The following is a 16,967-nucleotide window of genomic DNA, read 5'->3' as shown; positions in this document are numbered from 1 at the left end:
ACGTTCCCAGTAATTTAGGTGACGTAACCCTCTGATTTGTCTTGTGAAGGCTCTCTGCACAGTTTCAAGCCTCTGCACATCGCCCTTCTTGTGTGGTGACCACAGCTTGCTACAATAGTCCAGCGTAGGCTGCACCAGGGCCTTCCAGAGGGTTAACATTACCTCGGGTTCTCTGGAAGCAAATGTTCTAAGGACCCAGCCTTCCATTGCCTTTGCCTTCTTCACTGTTTCTGTGATGTGGTGTGAGAAGGAACCGTTGTCACTGAGGTGAACCCCAAGGCACTTTACATGAGGTTGTCCAGATATTTGTTGCCCTCCTTCTGTCAGTAGCAAAGTAGACATCTTGATGGTGTGGTCAGGGCCACATCTCAGCATTTCAAACTTGGTCTCGTTGAATGCCATGTTGTTGGTTGCGGCCCAGGCATGCACTTTGTTGAGGTCCTCTTGTAGGTGGGCGACTCCCTGCATGGTGGTGGTAGCGTGACTCACAGTGGTATCATCGATGAAAGAGGAGATAACCGAGCTCCTGATCCCCTCATCGATGTCTCCCATGTGTATAAGGAAGAGGAGAGGGCCCAGCACTGATCCCTGTGGCACACCACTGATGACGCTGGCCTCACTGGACTGGTGGCCATCCACTGTGACAACTTGGACTCTTTCTGTAAGGAAGTGGTAGAGCCAAATACCTAGCTTTCCTTTAATCCCCAGAGTCTTGAGCTTTTTTTTTTTTTTTTTTTTTTTTATACGTTGATTGCCTATTGCGCCGGTAGGCATCTTCCCGGTGGGGCCTGATGGTCGGCCCAAGGCTTCTTCCAGGTGGGGCCTGATGGTCGGCCCAGCCCGTTCTGGCGCAGGCGAGTGTTTATAGTGGCGCCATCTTGCATTGGCTCATGCTGCCCCCCGGAACTCGTTCTTGATTCGCTTGGACGGCTTCCTCTAGAGTCCGGGTTGATGGGTGGTCTTCAGGACAGCATGTGGGTAGTTTTAAGCCACTCGGCGGTGACTGAAAAATCCGAGTGGTAGCGTGGGGATTCGAACCCGCGTCGTCCATCACGCGGTGAATGTGGGTCCAGTACGCTACCACCTACGCCACCGCTGTGGTCAACCTTGTTGAAGGCTTTAGAGAAGTCAAGGAACACGACATCTATGTTCTTGCCGCAGCCAGGTTCTCCAGGAGCCAGTCATAGTGTTCCAGGAGTTTGGAGAGACAGAACCGCCCTTTTCTAAGGCCATGTTGATTGTTACTATGGAGGCTGTTCTTTTCCATGTAGGGTATAATTTTGTCTCTGACACATTTCTCAATTTTTTTTATAAGATGTGACGTTAGGGCAACTGGTCTGTAGTTTTTGGCCTGACTCTTTTCCCCTCCTTTGTAGACTGGACACACCGTGGCTCTCTTCATTAGGGTTGGCACTATTCCCGTGTCCAGTGAGCACCTCCATAACTTTTGGATGGGGTGAGCCAGGACTTCACCACATTTCAGGAGCAGTATGGCCGGCACTCCATCAGGCCCGGCTGCAGAATTTGATCTGAGCTCCTTTATGGCTCCCTTGATGTTGTTAACTGTGATCTCCATGTCAGTTAAGTGGTCTTGGTGGCTTGCGTCCTATGTGAAGAATGCTACTGGGTCGTGGATTACTGATTGGGTCTGAGGGGTGCTGAAGGTACTACTGTATTGCTGCATCAGTACTTGGCATGCTTGTTTGGGGCTCTGTGTTGTTTTCCCCTCTTCTGTTTGCAGCGGCCCAATCTGTGTTTTGGTTCTTGAGAATTTTTTGCAGTAACTATAGAAGTATTTTGGGTTCTTCTGAACGTTATTTACTGCACACGTTTCCTCCTTGGTCCTTTGATCTTTGTGCGCTTCTTTAAGTTTTTGTTCTATTTCTTCAATTTTCCTGCTTATTGAGTGCCTCTGTTCCTCATGCTGGGACTCAGTCAGTTGCTTGTGGAGGGATGCTCTCTTCCTCATCAGAATTCGTCGGTCCCTTGGGATGTTGTGGCGCTGAGCAGAGGCACTCTTCCTCTTTATTGGGATGTGGCCCTCACATATCTCCAGCACTGTGTTAATGAAGGCCTGGAGCATAGTGTTTGGGTTATTTCCTCCCATGATATTACCCCAATCGACTTGACCAAGCTCACACTGCACAAGCTCCCAATTTATTGTTTCACTTTAAAAATTAAATTTTGCAAAGGGAGAGGACTCCGTTTTGTTAGATTCCCAATTTTTTAACCTTGTCTTCCTGTACGTCGTATTTATTGTATTAAGCTGTGATCCGAGAATATTGTTTTCTCCACTTTGTATGTTTCTATTGCATCCTGGTTATTAGTGAAGAAAAGGTCTAAAATGTTGTGTGCTCTGGTAGGCTTGGTTATTTGTTGGGTGAGGAAGATTTTGTCAGTGAAATCAAGGAGCAGTTTAGCTTGGGCTTGGTCGTCCAGGGTGCCGCCTGCAACAGTACCTTCCGGCCAGTGGATGGAGGGGAAGTTAAAATCCCCACACAAGATAAGTTCAGGCAAAGGTGCTGGTTGGTCTTCCAGTATTTTTGCGACCTTTTCCATTGCCGCTGTAAAGTTGTGCAATGTACACTGGGGTGGGCGGTAGCAATTTATTATTATTAGATTCATCTTTCTTAGGTGGATGATAATTAGTTCCACTTGTCCATTAGAGTAAGAGAGTAAGGATTTTGTGTCAACAGATAATTCATTTCTTACATATATTATTGCTCCTCCGTGACTCCTAATTTCTCTGTCTGTTCTAAATGGTGTGTAGTTTTTGATTTGTATCTCCTCATCTTTCACACTACTGCTCAAGTGTGTTTCAGTTAGGGCTATAACCAAGGGTTCCACTTCTGCCGAAAGCTCCCTCAAGAAGGGGACTTTGGCTTGATTTGTTTTCGGGTACAGTCCTTGGATGTTGCCCATTATGATGTTCTCTAGCGAGAGGTTATAGCACTGATCCATGGGGCGCCGATGGTGGGCTGGCCTGGTGGTACCCAGCTCGCTCTGTTCTCCTTCATGAGGTTGTTCAGTAGCATCTCCTGAGTCTCCATGGCTTTGACTAGGGCTGCCATGTCCATCCTCAACCCTGTTGCCAGTTCTAAAAAACCTCTGCCTTCGGTGGCAACCGTAGTGGTAGTGGGGGCAGGTGTTCCAGGGGTAAGGGTCATAGCCTGGGCTACTGCAGCATTGGATGGTGTGGGCTGTGGTGGTGGTGGTGCTGCTACTTCCCTTCTCTTCCTAGTGCCTTTAATGTGCTGGTATTTGCAGGACTCCTTTAGGCACTCATATTTCCTTACTGAATCCCAGCACATCATGGGGTGGAACATGGAGCACTTCCACCCTTGATTGCACCCGTGTTCTCCTTTAACACCATGTGCCAGCAACTTTGGACATTGTTTTGGGTGTCTAAATTTAGTCCTTACCAGGCACTCCATGCTTGCACACCCCTTCTGTAGAAACGGCATATCGGCATTTCCTTTTGCCTGTTACTCACTAATGCTGGGGTACTGGTGTCTTCTTGTTGTTGCTGCTGCTGCCGCTGCTCTGCCTGGTCTGGTGCTATGGTAGGTGTGACCTCTTGGCTCAGGCTCAGGCGCATATCCTCCGGGGAGCTCCATGAACTGAGTGGATCATTGCCCGTGGCATCCTCTGCAGTGTCTCCATTTACAGTTTGGGTGTCATTACTGCCCTGTGACTCTTGGCTGTTATGGGTAGTATCTTCAGGGTTAGTATTTGTACCCACAAGCTTTGAAGCCAGAGGCCTGTTTCTTGAGATCATAGCCAGATCCTTCCTTTTACACTCCTCCATTTCATTTGCTTGAGTTGCATAGTCAGAGAAACTTTGCCTAGCACATGGCTGACATGTGTACTTTCTGTTAGTATTCACCAGCATGATTCCTAAATGTGTAGGCACTCCTGAGCATACATGGTGACTCCACATGTTGCAGGTGTTACACTTTATACCACTGTCACAATGGAGCTGACATATTATACATGGGAAAATATTTTTCCTACCTGAGGCATCTTCATTGTTTTCATTCTGGGTAGGGGCCTTCTGGGTAGAGGCAGACATCTTGGCTCTGCTGGGACTGTCTTCCTGGAAATGCTGTATATCTTCCTTCTGCTGTGATCCTAGCAGATGTTGTTGTGCAAATTCATTACTGACAGTATTCACAGATGATCTGGTGATTGACTGCTGTATGCTGGTGTCCTAATTATTACAGAAAAGGCTTGAATCTTGGAGAGCTCATTCTCTGCTTCCAAACACCAGTGTTGCCACTCTGTCTTCTTCACGTTCATAAAGCGATGCAATACTCTACTCAGCTTCCATTCCTATCCTTATGTGTCCTCAGGAACCAGTGTAGGAGGTCCTGGTGGAGTCCTGCAGGAGGCGGTGAAGGGGACGTATGGAGGGCCGAGCACCACCACCTGTCCGTTCGGCTAATCATTGAATAAAACGAGACTTTTCACTGCCTGTCGTGCACCCGTCACCGCCGCCGCCGCTGCAAAATAACACTACAAGCCCTGGACAATAATGAGTGTCATCAAGGTGCAGCAGTAATGACTATGGCATTATAATCATCCCTCGACTCATGGCGCTGTCGCTGTTTGTTCATCAATGCTGCGTGCTTGTTGAGAGAGAGGGGGGTAGGGGGGGGACAAGGCTTCCATCAACAACACACAGCACAGCTGCAAGATAACTTGTGTGTTGAATGCCCTTGTGGCTCAGTGGAGAGGAAGTGCGTTCATTATTTATAAATAACATAATAGTAATGACAGCACAAAGAACTAATTATTCTTTAGTTGCTCTCAATTTTCTGAAGATGACAAACCACAGAAAACGCCTCTTAAGTGTTTTATGGTGAACTGGCCTGTTTTTTACAGTGATGCGTCGGCTTGCGAGTGCCTTAGTTTACGAGCGTTTTGATTATGAGGAAAAAAAGTCACTAAAAATGCTTTGTTTTACAAGTGGTGACTTGGTGTACGAGCATCCTGTTTGTACAAGTCGAAGACGTGAGCGTGGGTTCCCTTTGTTCGCTGCAAGATGAGAGCGCTCAGAGCGGAAAACACGGGGACTGGGATCTCAAACTGGTGTTGCACTGGACCTTTTTCCTCCAACATGGCGCCGCTTGCCAAAGTAAGGGCTGCTGTGGCTTGTGCTGCTGGTACTCAAATTATGGACTTGTTGCTACAGTTACATGGAAGGAAGAAGCCGTTGTGGGCACCATCATGGCTTCAAAGACGGGAGGACAGGAGTGTTTACCCACACCAACAACTTGCTCCCATTTAGGTGTACGGGCAACTGCGGTTGCTCTTAGCCCCAACGGTTGGAGGAAAGCGCCCAGTGTGCCGGCGCCTTCAGTCCACATTGCACACTGGCAGAGGCAGCACCCGCGCTCGTGTACGCTTACCTTTGTGTTCTAGTGTGCGGTCTTTGTGTTTTCAGCACTATTTTATTTGTGTATATTTTTTTCACATCCTATTTATATTATTTATTATTGCTGTTTGTAAGTAAAATTACCCTTATTTTGTATAAAATATGTAAATGATTTTTATGTTAATATTTTATGGGATACGTATGTGATTCATTAATGGGATCCGCATTAACTTAAATGAAGAAATTCATTTTGGTTTATGAGTTTTTTGGTTTGTGAGCAAAATTCCGGAACAAAGTAAACTTGTAAACAAATTTATCTTTCTTTCTTTCTTTATTTTTTTCTTTATTTTGTTTTTGTTTCAAAGCCTGTAGCACCAGTTGGCTTTCTTGAGGGGCCTGGTGGTCGGCCGGAGCCTGTCTTGGTGCAGGCAAGTGTTTATAGTGGCACCACCTTTTCTTGGCTCATGCTGTCCCCCGGAGCTCATTCTTGAATGACTTGGGCGGTTTTTCAAGAGTCCGGGTAGATAGGTGGTCTTCAGGGCACCATGTGGGTAGTCTTAGGCCACTCGCAGTGACTGGAAAATCCCCGGTGGTATCAGCGGATTCAAGCCCGTGTCGTCCAGAACGCGGTGAGCGCAGGGCCCGCACGCTGACCACTCAGCCACCGCCTACCCAGTGAATGATCCGAGGCCTTAGAACCTTGCCTGGGGTCAAACCTCTAGAATTACACCCGAGTCAAGTCGGTGGCTGGCTTGGGGGACTGTGGTGGAAAGGGTAGCCAATAATTTTGAAACTGTTTATTTCAGGGCAAAATATGACACTTTTGTTATGAGATTGCTTTACCTTCCAGAAATCACCAAATGACTGGCCCTTTCACTTGGCAGCGTCAACTCACCATTCAGCCGCTGACCCCCAGTGACAGACTTCCGGGAGACTGGAAGGTTAGCAGAGCACACATGTGGCAACCAAAGAGCAGCTGTTAAGTAGATGAAACATAGAAGGGTGCATGAAGTAAACCTTAACTATTACTATTACTATTGGAAGGTTAGCAGAGCACACGTGTGGCAACCAAAGAGCAGCTGTTAAGTAGGAGACAAGACATGGAAAGGTGCATGAAGTAAACCTTAACCTGATTATGTTTTGTTTTCTATAAACTGTGGAGAGGGAGTGTATTTGTATGAAGGTATGCAGATGTGTGTGTGTGTGTGTGTGTGTGTGTGTGTGTATATTTACCAAAATGTATTTACCTATTTGTAGTATACAGGGCCTGACCTCAAGCTGAGACAATCCTTTTTCCCATTCTATGCTTCTCCAGCTTTTCCTTCATTATATGGACACTGCCACATGCTTCAACAATGTCTTTGCTAAGTCCACTCCATGTATCCACACTCCTGTGTGGAAAACTGTACTTCTTTAAGTCTTTTAAACAAGTCCCCTTCCTCAACTCCTTGCTGTGTCCTCTTAGTTGCCTCCTCCCTTCCATCTGATTAAATCATTTCTGTCCAACACGTCCATTCCACTTGTGTTCCTGTACAGCGCTCTCAGGTCTCCTCTTTCTCTTCTTTCTCCCAGTGTTGGCAGGCCCAGTTCCTCCAATCTAGTCTTGTATGGTCACTTTTTCCCAGCGGGCACTCGTGTTGCTCTTCACTTAACAGGTCTGTTCCGTTAATGAACATTAAGTCCAGCCTTGCTGGTTCATCCTTTCCTCTAAATCTCGTCTCTTCCTTCACCCACTGTGTCGTGAGGTTTTCTGTGGACAATTTCAAAACTTTAGCTCCCCATGTATTTTCTTCACCTTCCACTTCCAACTTTTCCCAGTTGACATTTTTACAGCTGAAGCCCCCTGTTAGAATTATGTACATTCTTGCTATTTCTAATAGTATCCTCTAATGCTTTACTTGTACCTTCTGACAGGTTGTTATACATTTCCCTCGTCCGTGTGGGGGCACACATGTCACCATTACTGACAGTTTTTCAGCTGTAATAAAACACTTCAGATTTCCTGTATTTTCTGGTCCTGTTCTCACTTTGATCACTTTTAAGTCTGTTTTGAGCAGCAGCATCACCCCTCCCCCACTCCTCCCTATTGTGGCCTTCCCGTATATAGTGTAATTGCACTCCTCTGTTCCCGCCACTTCTGGGCCTTGTGCTAGTTTTGTTTCAGTGGTGCACATTACATCTGGTGCAGCTCTGTTCAGGTAGTCTTTTAATTCTAGTTTTTCTTATATAAGTCCGTCGACATTAGTGAATGTTGACCTAAGCTTTTTCGCTCCCTTCTCTTCCTTGTTGTTGTTGGTGGTGTTGGTGTTTACTTGGCCTCCTCCTCCCTCTTCCTGATCCACCACTTCATCACTCTGTCGTTTTACACTCTCCAAAAACTCTTTATTTTTCTGACTCTGTTCTTTCTTAATTCCTGTGCTTTGCTGTGCTTTGCCAATGATAATAATCATGGAAGTAACAAGAAATGGGTAATGTACATACGGGTTGAGGTAAACAGGGCTAGAGTTGTGGACGTGGAAGTTGAGTACTATTCCGAGAAAACAAAATAATAGCTTGAAAAATTATTTACATGATACATCCTAGTAAAATTAAATTGACTAAACTGTCATTAGGATACATGGTAATGGAGCTATTTGGAATAGTAAAAAGAACAAGGAACAAGCCTTGAAGAAGATCTGCTACACACTGAACCTTCGAGTCACACCTTGACACAAAACTGTCGCAGAGAAACACTCATCCGTTGCGTGACAATTAATTGCCAGTGTCGTTACCCTCGGCGCGCCTTTGAGACGGGTGGGGTTTACAACAATAGATAAGGTTGTGTGAAAAGAGGTTATGTTATCCGTAGAGTCTCCTAATAGTTACAATGTGATAACAAGGACAAGTCTGGAGGACCTTAGAACCATTGGCAGTCAGCACCACTAACTCCTAATACTAAGTTTGTCAGGTCTACAGTACTATAAAAGAAAATCCTGTCACCAAGTTGTGAAATCACTGTTGTAACAAATCTCACTGAAATATATAACTCCAGCATAATTGATTAAAGTAATTCCAGCATTAATAAACATCATATTAAAAAGACAAATTTCCACCTATCCCTCGATCATAATGAACGTGGATGACTGACATCTGTGACGCCAAAAATAATTCCCGTAACGGGTAACAGTGGCATGTCAAGCAAAGGGTAAGTAAGACTTGTCTGCATACTTCCAAAGCTTACAGATATTCACATGCTGGTTACAATAAAAGTTAGGGACAGCATCTGCTCAAGTTTAGTTAAGTCTGTTTTAAGCAGAAGCACATGAGGTTGAAGGTTAAAAAATCCCTATCCCTATGTTAGTCTACACCCTCGGTTATTACGGGTCCAATTAAATGAAGAAGACTGACTGCCTTGCATCAACTCAGCAATAACAGAAAATAGTGGGTTAGAGTGAAAAGTATTACTCAAGCACTCCCCTTCTCGCATGAAAAAAAGATGCAGGCAAAAGCTCAGGAACCAAACATAAATTAGTAAATGCGAGGATGCAGGTTACAGTCGTGTGGTGGAAAGATACACAAAGCAGCGTCAGGCTGAACCTTAAGCCGGCGCTAGTCTTTGGAGACGATCACTATGCACATTCTGTGTATTAAAAAAAATAGATCGTAAAGCTCAAATTTCCATCCACCCATATATCTGACTATTTCTGCCTAAACCACGGGTAAAAGAACACACCAAGGATTTATTTTGATTACCGCTGGTGACACCCAAAAAGGTTTAGGTCAGAGGGTCGCGAAGGCTTCCCTCCCTGACGAACGTGTCGACGGCAAAAGAAGCATAAAAAAGAACCCATAACTACTTTAAGTGCCATAAAAGTTGGCTGATAAAACCGTGTAAGTTGCACTCCGTCGAAGAGGAACTTTAAGGACAATCATGTACACAAGGAACTCTAGTAATAATCTAGCATTAGCTGCAGAAATGGTTTCTCCATCTGTCCAGTTGCCTTGTTTAAAACACAAGATCAAATCAGTAGATAGCCTATAGGCATCCACTGGCCCGTTAAAACGGCCACTCGTTTGCACAGTGTCCACAGCAAAATTTACACCCTTTTACGAGGCTGTGTTGCCCATCTTCCCCAAATGTTTCAAGAAAAAGTGACCGAAACGCATCATAATCCTTCCGTCCTGTGAACGCGCTCCTGTTTATGAGGGCCGTGCTCCCGTTCCCGGGATTGACCTTCGAGCGGCTGAGAGATATTTAATCTCCCGGATTTGACACGAATGAAATGTCCATGACAATCTCACTTTGAAACGAGAAGTCCCTGGCCGTATAATCTGCCTCCTTTACTGCCTGCGAAAGGCCTAACTGCTGTTGCTGTTAGCGGGTGATTAGGGGCAGAAGCCATTGTGGGATTAGTAAGGTAAGTAAATACCTCTTGGTTGCTCATGCAGCGTAGAAGGAGGAGCAAGCACCCTTTGAAGACTGCTACACTCCTTACGTGAGAACAGTTCCCGTTATCCGTGACGGTACTTGTCATTTCTCTCTACCCACCCCTCATAGTCCTCAGTGAGAGCTTGTAACTTCGGGTCAGGTTTCTCTGCCATTAAAGAGTTACTAGTAAAATGAGGAGTAAAATGGTAAAAGAAAAAAAATATATCGCTGCAGAAGTAAGTGAAGTAATAATCCTTCACCACTAAGTATGTGCTCACTCCTCCTCGATGCTTTTGAAATGCATTATAAAAGAGAAAAAAGAATAATGAGTGAGGCTTAGCAAGACAAAACTTCTCCACTGTGCAATAAAACACACAAAAGAAAATGAATGATTATACATAAAATGCGTAACAATGTTACTCAAGAAAAATATTAAACTTCTCCACTGTGCAATAAAACACACAAAAGAAAATTAATGATTATACATAAAATGCATGACAATGTTACTCAAGAAAAATATTAAACAACCACATGCCAGAAAAATCAACAGCTGAAAACTCTAATAGATTAGATACGGCCCCACACGCCTAAACCCGTGAACATAATAATAGTAATGCACCTGAAATCATGTTACAAGTGGTTTAATTACGGAAACCATATCAATGTATAGTGTCAGCTAAAATGTGTTAAAAACCTCGAAGACAGCAACTCGATACCCCACTACTCAGCACGCTTGCATCCTTCGCCTCGCCGGTGGCTGGGGCAGGATGCAGGGGTGGCAGGGTCTGCCGTCTGTCGGCTGGTGGCTGTGGTGGGAGGGGCGGCGGGCAGACAATATACGCCCACCAGTCACCCTCAAAGGTCCGAGTTGCCTGGCGAAGAAAAGTGCGCACCTACGACTAGTTGTGTCGTAGGAAGAAACAAGTGCCTAGACACCTCCGAGGAAACTTGGTTGTGCGAGGCGGGGCGCGCGGGTTGTGCGGGGTGGGGCGGGGCGTTGCGCTCGGGTGTGGCTGGGTGCTGACTTGAAGCTCACAGAGCAGGAAGATCACGCACTGCCTCAGCAGAACGCTAGGTACACGCTTCACTGTCTCTGCCCTCACACACTGTCACTGAAGTTATGGTTGAGAGAGAGATATAACAATTCGGAGTAGTTCGTAACCACGCTGCACACCATTTATGTTAAGATTTTTAGTGTTATTTTTAACGTGGTTAATGATGAGGCGGCCACCAGCCACCATTTTATGTTATGTTATATTAGAGAAAGATAACACCTATATAACATTTCGGAGTAGCTCGTAACCACGCTGCACACTATTTATGTTAAGGCTTTTAAGCGTTGTTTTTAACGTGGTTTGTGTTAAGTGTTGTGTTTTAATGTTTAAGGCGCGAACTGTTATCTCACGTCAGGTCCGGTGTACCGTTGCCTGCTTTCACAAGTTGATTGTAGTAGGTGAGATAACACAATAGCCTTTTAGTTGGCCGAGCGGTAGCCGTTATAAGTTCACTTTAGTTCACTTTAGTTCTCTCTCTCACGGGGCAATGCCAATACAAAATGTAATTTTAACTATATTAACAGTTGTACACAAAGTTTACAGTTTACGTTAGCGAGTCACACGATTTGAGAGCCAGCCACACCACAGGGCGCGGCGGAGCACCGCTCGCCTGCCCGTCACCTGTCTTCTCTCGGCTTCTCCCCCGTCTTCGCGTTGCTCGCTCGTTTTATTTGCTTGTTAGATCGTCCGGAAGGGTGTGGGTTCCGGTTGATGACTGTTGATGAAAGTCATCATTTGCTGATTCTTGCGTTAGCTCAGCATGTGTTCCCACGGCCATCAGCTCTGACGTGTTCCATAACATCCTGGCAAAGGCACTGAGCCTGTGCTTAAACACACAGCCACACACTCACATGTACATTATAATATACACATTACACGAGGGAGCGGGAGGGTGGGAAAAAATGGGGGGGGGACATTGCCATTATTTTTATATTATTATTACTATTGCTGCTCAAGTGCATGCATGACTATGTTTGTTTTATGGCCTAAATCTGGGTGTATTCAGTGGTGGCATTTCAAAATTGTTGCCCGCGGCTGTGCCCGGATATGCCGTGAGCTACGCTCTCTGCCCGGCCGTATCGAAGGGGTTGATGAGCAGCTTTTCAGTGATATAAACTGTTTGTTAAGGGGGTGTGCCGGTACCTTGAAAGAACAAGTCATTGCATTAACACATCTCTTACAAACCAGGTAGTGGTGTCCACCATGCTGGGAGGAGGACAGCGCTAAGTGACGGCACCCAACTCTGTGTGTGTGTCCTGACGTCCACCGCTGGTGCTGAAGTGAGGGTCTGAGGTGGGCAGCACAGGGCCAGAAGACAGCACCCGACTCTGTGTGTGTGTGTGTCCTGACGTCCACCGCTGGTGCTGAAGTGAGGGTCTGAGGTGGGCAGCACAGGGCCAGAAGACAGCACCCGACTCTGTGTGTGTGTGTCCTGACGTCCACCGCTGGTGATGGTGCTGAAGTGAGGGTCTGAGGTGGGCAGCACAGGGCCAGAAGACAGCACCTGACTCTGTGTGTGTGTGTCCTGACGTCCACCGCTGGTGCTGAAGTGAGGGTCTGAGGTGGGCAGCACAGGGCCAGAAGACAGCACCTGACTCTGTGTGTGTGTGTCCTGACGTCCACCGCTGGTGCTGGTGCTGAAGTGAGGGTCTGAGACACTTGCTGTGCTCAGCACTCACTGTCCTTGCTCCTTGGTGCATCCTTCCCTTCACCTGCTTGCTTGGTCCCTGAGTAGCGGTGAGGAAGACTTGCTGCCCCCTCGGCTGCAAGGCCGGGCAGCAGCCTGAGTGGCCAGGAGCAGCAGAGCAGACTGCCACTGGTGTGAGGATCAGGGGCGATCAGAAGAACCACCACCACCACCACCCTGCTGCTGCTGCCTTCTCCAGCCATAAGGAAAGGGAAAGTTTGAGTGGAAGGACTGTGAGGCAGTTTGGGACTGAGAGCAAGTTCATCAGACACAGCCTTGCACACACTGCTGAGGGAAAGCATGAGTATCAGGAGTGTGAGGAAAGACTCCCTGGGAAGGGTGACCTCAACAAAAGCACCCACGCACTCGGGTGAAAGAAATCATGAATCTCAAGGTTGTAGGAAAAGATTGGGTGGGAAGGATCACCTCAACACACACACCCTTACACACACTGGAGGAAAAAAACATGGATGTAAAGTTTGTGGGAAAAGTTTCCATCTGAAGGGTGACCTCAAGGGACACACCCTTACACACACTGGTGAAAGAAACCATAAATGTGAAGTTTGTGGGAAAAGATTCACTCTGAAGGGTAACCTCAAGAAACACACCCTTACACACACTGGTGAAAGGAACCATAAATGTGAAGTTTGTGGGAAAAGATTCACTCTGAAGGGTAACCTCAAGAAACACATCCTTACACACACTGGTGAAAGGAACCATAAATGTGAAGTTTGTGGGAAAAGATTTAATCGGAAGGATAGCCTCCAGACACACACCCTTACACACACTGGTGAAAGAAACCATAACTGTGAAGTTTGTGGGAAAAGCTTCACTCTGAAAGGTGACCTCAAGAAACACACCCTTACACACACTGGTGAAAGGAACCATAAATGTGAAGTTTGTGGGAAAAGCTTCACTCTGAAAGGTGACCTCAAGAAACACACCCTTACACACACTGGTGAAAGGAACCATAAATGTGAAGTTTGTGGGAAAAGATTCACTCAGAAGGGTCACCTCCAGACACACACCCTTACACACACTGGTGAAAAAAATCATGAGTGTGAAGTTTGTGGGAAAAGATTTAATCGGAAGAGTAACCTCCAGACACACACCCTTACACACACTGGTGAAAAAAACCATGAGTGTGAAGTTTGTGGGAAAAGATTCCTTGTGAAGTCATGGCTGAAGAGACATGGCATAAGACACTGTGGCCACAAAGGGTTCCAGTGTGATGCTTGTGGCAAGCGATTTCTGACAAGAGGTGAGATTGAGACACGTGAAGATTCATCTCTGAGGTGTTGTGTTGTGCTGCTGTGTGTGGAGAGCAGGTGCTGGATGGGGTGTTGTCTTGCATGGAGAACAGAACACATGGCCCAGATAGGGAATCAAAGGCAGGTTGCAGAGTGTCTGCAATTTTGAAAATTTAAGAAGAAAGTGTGTGTGTGTGTGTGTTTACCTAGTTGTAATTTTACAAGGCCTGGGCTTACGCTCGTGTGGTCCCGTCTCCATATCTGTATTTGTCCAGCTTTTCCTTAAAGTTGTGCACACTCTTTGCTGATACTACATCCTCACTTAGTCTGTTCCAAACCTCTATGTTTCTTTGCAGGAAGCTATATTTTTTTACGTCTCAAGTATCTTCCTTTTCTCAATTTATTACTGTGTCCTCGTGTGTTGCTGGTGTTTCTTCCTTCTCTTCGTAGCAACTCCACATTATCTGCTTCTTCCATTTTATTCCACAATTTGTAAATTAGTATTAGGTCTCCCCTTTCTCTTCTTTGTTCCAGTGTTGGCAGGTCCATTTCCTTTAACCTTTCTTCATACGACAATCCCTCCAGTTCTGGAACCATCTTTGTTGCCATCCTTTGTATTCTTTCTAGTTTTTTCTCGTGTTTCTTCTCATGCGGAGACCACAGTTTCTGCATATTCCAGCTTTGGTCTAATCATAGTTGTAATCATCTTCTTCATAATATCTTTATCCATGTAGTGGAATGCTATTCCTATATATCTCACCATTCTATACATATCTCAGAATATCATATTTACATGACTCTCTGACTTGATTATTTTGTATTATCACTCCCAGATCTCTCTTCTTGAACTTTTAATATTTCTCCATCTCCCATTCTACATGTCCATTTTGGTCTCCCTTCACTCTTTCCCATTTCCATTACATGACATTTCTTCACATTGAATTTCGTCTCCCATTTCTTACTCCAGTCCCAAATCTTATTCAGGTCCTCTTGCAGAATTTCAGTCTTTACTATTTCTTATGTGTCTCAGCAGTTTTGCATCGTCTGCAAACAAGCTCATGTAGCTCTTTACTTTCTTCGGCATGTCATTTATATATACTAGGAAAAGTATTGGTGACAGTACTGATCCTTGAGGCACCCCACTATCTACATTTCTCCATTCCGATTTCATGTCCTTTACCACTGTTCTCATTTCTCTCCCCTTTAAGTAACTTTACAACCAGTTTTTCATTTTCCCTTTCAGTCCTCCTCTATTTTCCAGCTTCCATAATAGTCTTGCATGTGGATTTTTGTCAAAAACCTTCTTCAAGTCCAAATACATGCAACCTACCCACCCGTCCCTCTCCTGTGTTATGTCCGTCACTCTCGAGTAAAAGCTCAATAAGTTTGTTACACATGAACGCCCTTGTCTAAAGCCATACTGTTTTTCTGTAATTATATTGTTTTACATTTGTTTGTGTGTGTGTGTGTGTGTGTGTGTGTGTGTGTGTGTGTGTGTGTGTGTGTGTGTGTGTGTGTGTGTTACTAGCACCCACACCAGGGGCTGGTGGCCTGGTTTGACTGAAACCATGCTAGGTGTGGAGCTCCTCCCCAGGCACTGTTGGCAAAGTGTTCTGGGTCTGGGTGATTTTGGCAAGGGCCATTACTTGAAATGTTTGGGGCAGACACGGGAAGGTTTTGTTCCTCTCCATCCCACACTTCTTTTTACATTTGTTTCCCATGATTGTTGTCTCCTTGGCTGTGTCTTCTGGGGTGGAAGTGTTGCCCTGCCCTTCAGCCTGTTCATACCTGGCTGTCTGTCTATAGTTTCTTCCATGAATAAGACAAAGTCGGCAGGAGCACATGTGTGTGCCGGCATGTTCTTCACATCAGCATTTCACATTCCAAGTCCCCGCGCTGAGTCACGTGGTGTGTTCGTGCGTCTGGCACAAGGAGACTCTAATATAGCCTCCTTGGTCTGGCAGCAACCCGGCCATTTAGCGGGTATCAGACTCATTATATATGTATATTTTTATTACAAAAAACAGGTGATGTCACTTCTGACTTTGTGAGCTCTCATGTTTATCCATTTCCCTATGTTTCATGGAGGCATAACTTGCATTATTACGTTCACTTTGACTGGGGCCAGAGCTGTTGTGAGTGTCTATTAAGCTGGAAACTCCTCCTTTGTGTGAATCATAAGCCACAGAAATGTTACCAGTGTATTTACCTAGTTGTATTTATCTACTTGTAATTTTACAGGGCCTGGGCTTACGCTCGTGTGGTCCCGTCTCCGTATCTATAATTATCCAACTTTTCCTTGAAACTTTGCACACTCTTCGCCGATATTATTTCTTCACTTAATCTGTTCCAAACCTCCATATTTCATTGTGGGAAGCTATATTTCTTATGTCTCTTGAGCATCTTCCTTCCTCAACTTTTTACTATGTCCTCTAGTATTCCTGCTGGAAGGTTCTTCTCTTAGTAGCAATTTCTCGTTATCTACTTCTTCCATGTTACTCAATAGCCTATATATTTGTATTAGGTCTCCTCTTCTTCTTTGTTCTAGTGTTGGCAAGTCCATTTCCTTTAGTCTCTCTTCATATGTCAGTCCCTCCAGTTCTGGAACCATTTTTGTTGCCATCCTCTGTATTCTTTCTAGTTTTATTATGTGTTTCTTCATATGTGGAGACCACACTGTTTCCGCATATTCTAGTTTAGGTTTGATCATAGTAGTTATTAATTTTCCATCATTTCTCTGTCCATGTAGTGGAATGCTATGCCTATATTTCTCACCATGTTATATGTATCACCAAGATCTGATTTATATGACTTTCTGGTTGCATATAATCTTGCATTATTACTCCCAGGTCTCTCTCTTCATTTACTTTCTTTAATATTTCACCATCTCCCATTTCATATGTCCATTTTGGTCTTTGTACACTTTTTCCCATTTCCATAACATGACATTTCTTCATGTTGAATTTCATCTCCCATTTCTGACTCCATTTCCAAATCTTGTTTAGGTCTTCTTGCAGCTCCTTGCAGTCTTGACTGTTTCTTATATGTCTTTGCAGTTTAGCTTCATCAGGCTCATGTAGCTGTTTATTCCCTCTGGCATATCATTAATATAGACTAGGAAGAGTACTGGTGCTAAAACCGACCCCTGGGGCACTCCACTTTCCACCGTTCTCCATTCCGATCTAGTGTC

The 16,967-nt window shown here is 45.2% G+C and overlaps 1 protein-coding gene across 1 annotated transcript in view; it reads left to right on the top strand.

Annotated features, from left to right (window-relative positions):
• The window catches only part of LOC126988665 (zinc finger protein 714-like), a 195,665-nt gene that overhangs the window by 2,444 nt on the left and 176,254 nt on the right, over window positions 1–16,967 (top strand). The window contains exons 2-4 of the mRNA XM_050847021.1: window positions 6,228–6,318; window positions 12,029–12,222; window positions 12,316–13,788. Of these exons, the coding sequence (XP_050702978.1) occupies window positions 12,828–13,788 (961 nt within the window). The 5' untranslated portion in view covers window positions 6,228–6,318; window positions 12,029–12,222; window positions 12,316–12,827. The remainder of the gene's footprint in view (window positions 1–6,227; window positions 6,319–12,028; window positions 12,223–12,315; window positions 13,789–16,967) is intronic.

This window comes from Eriocheir sinensis, chromosome 70 (genome assembly GCF_024679095.1).
Source record: "Eriocheir sinensis breed Jianghai 21 chromosome 70, ASM2467909v1, whole genome shotgun sequence".
Lineage (NCBI taxonomy): Eukaryota > Metazoa > Arthropoda > Malacostraca > Decapoda > Varunidae > Eriocheir > Eriocheir sinensis.
Note: the sequence above shows the minus strand (reverse complement) of the source record. Positions and strands in the feature narration are given on the sequence as shown.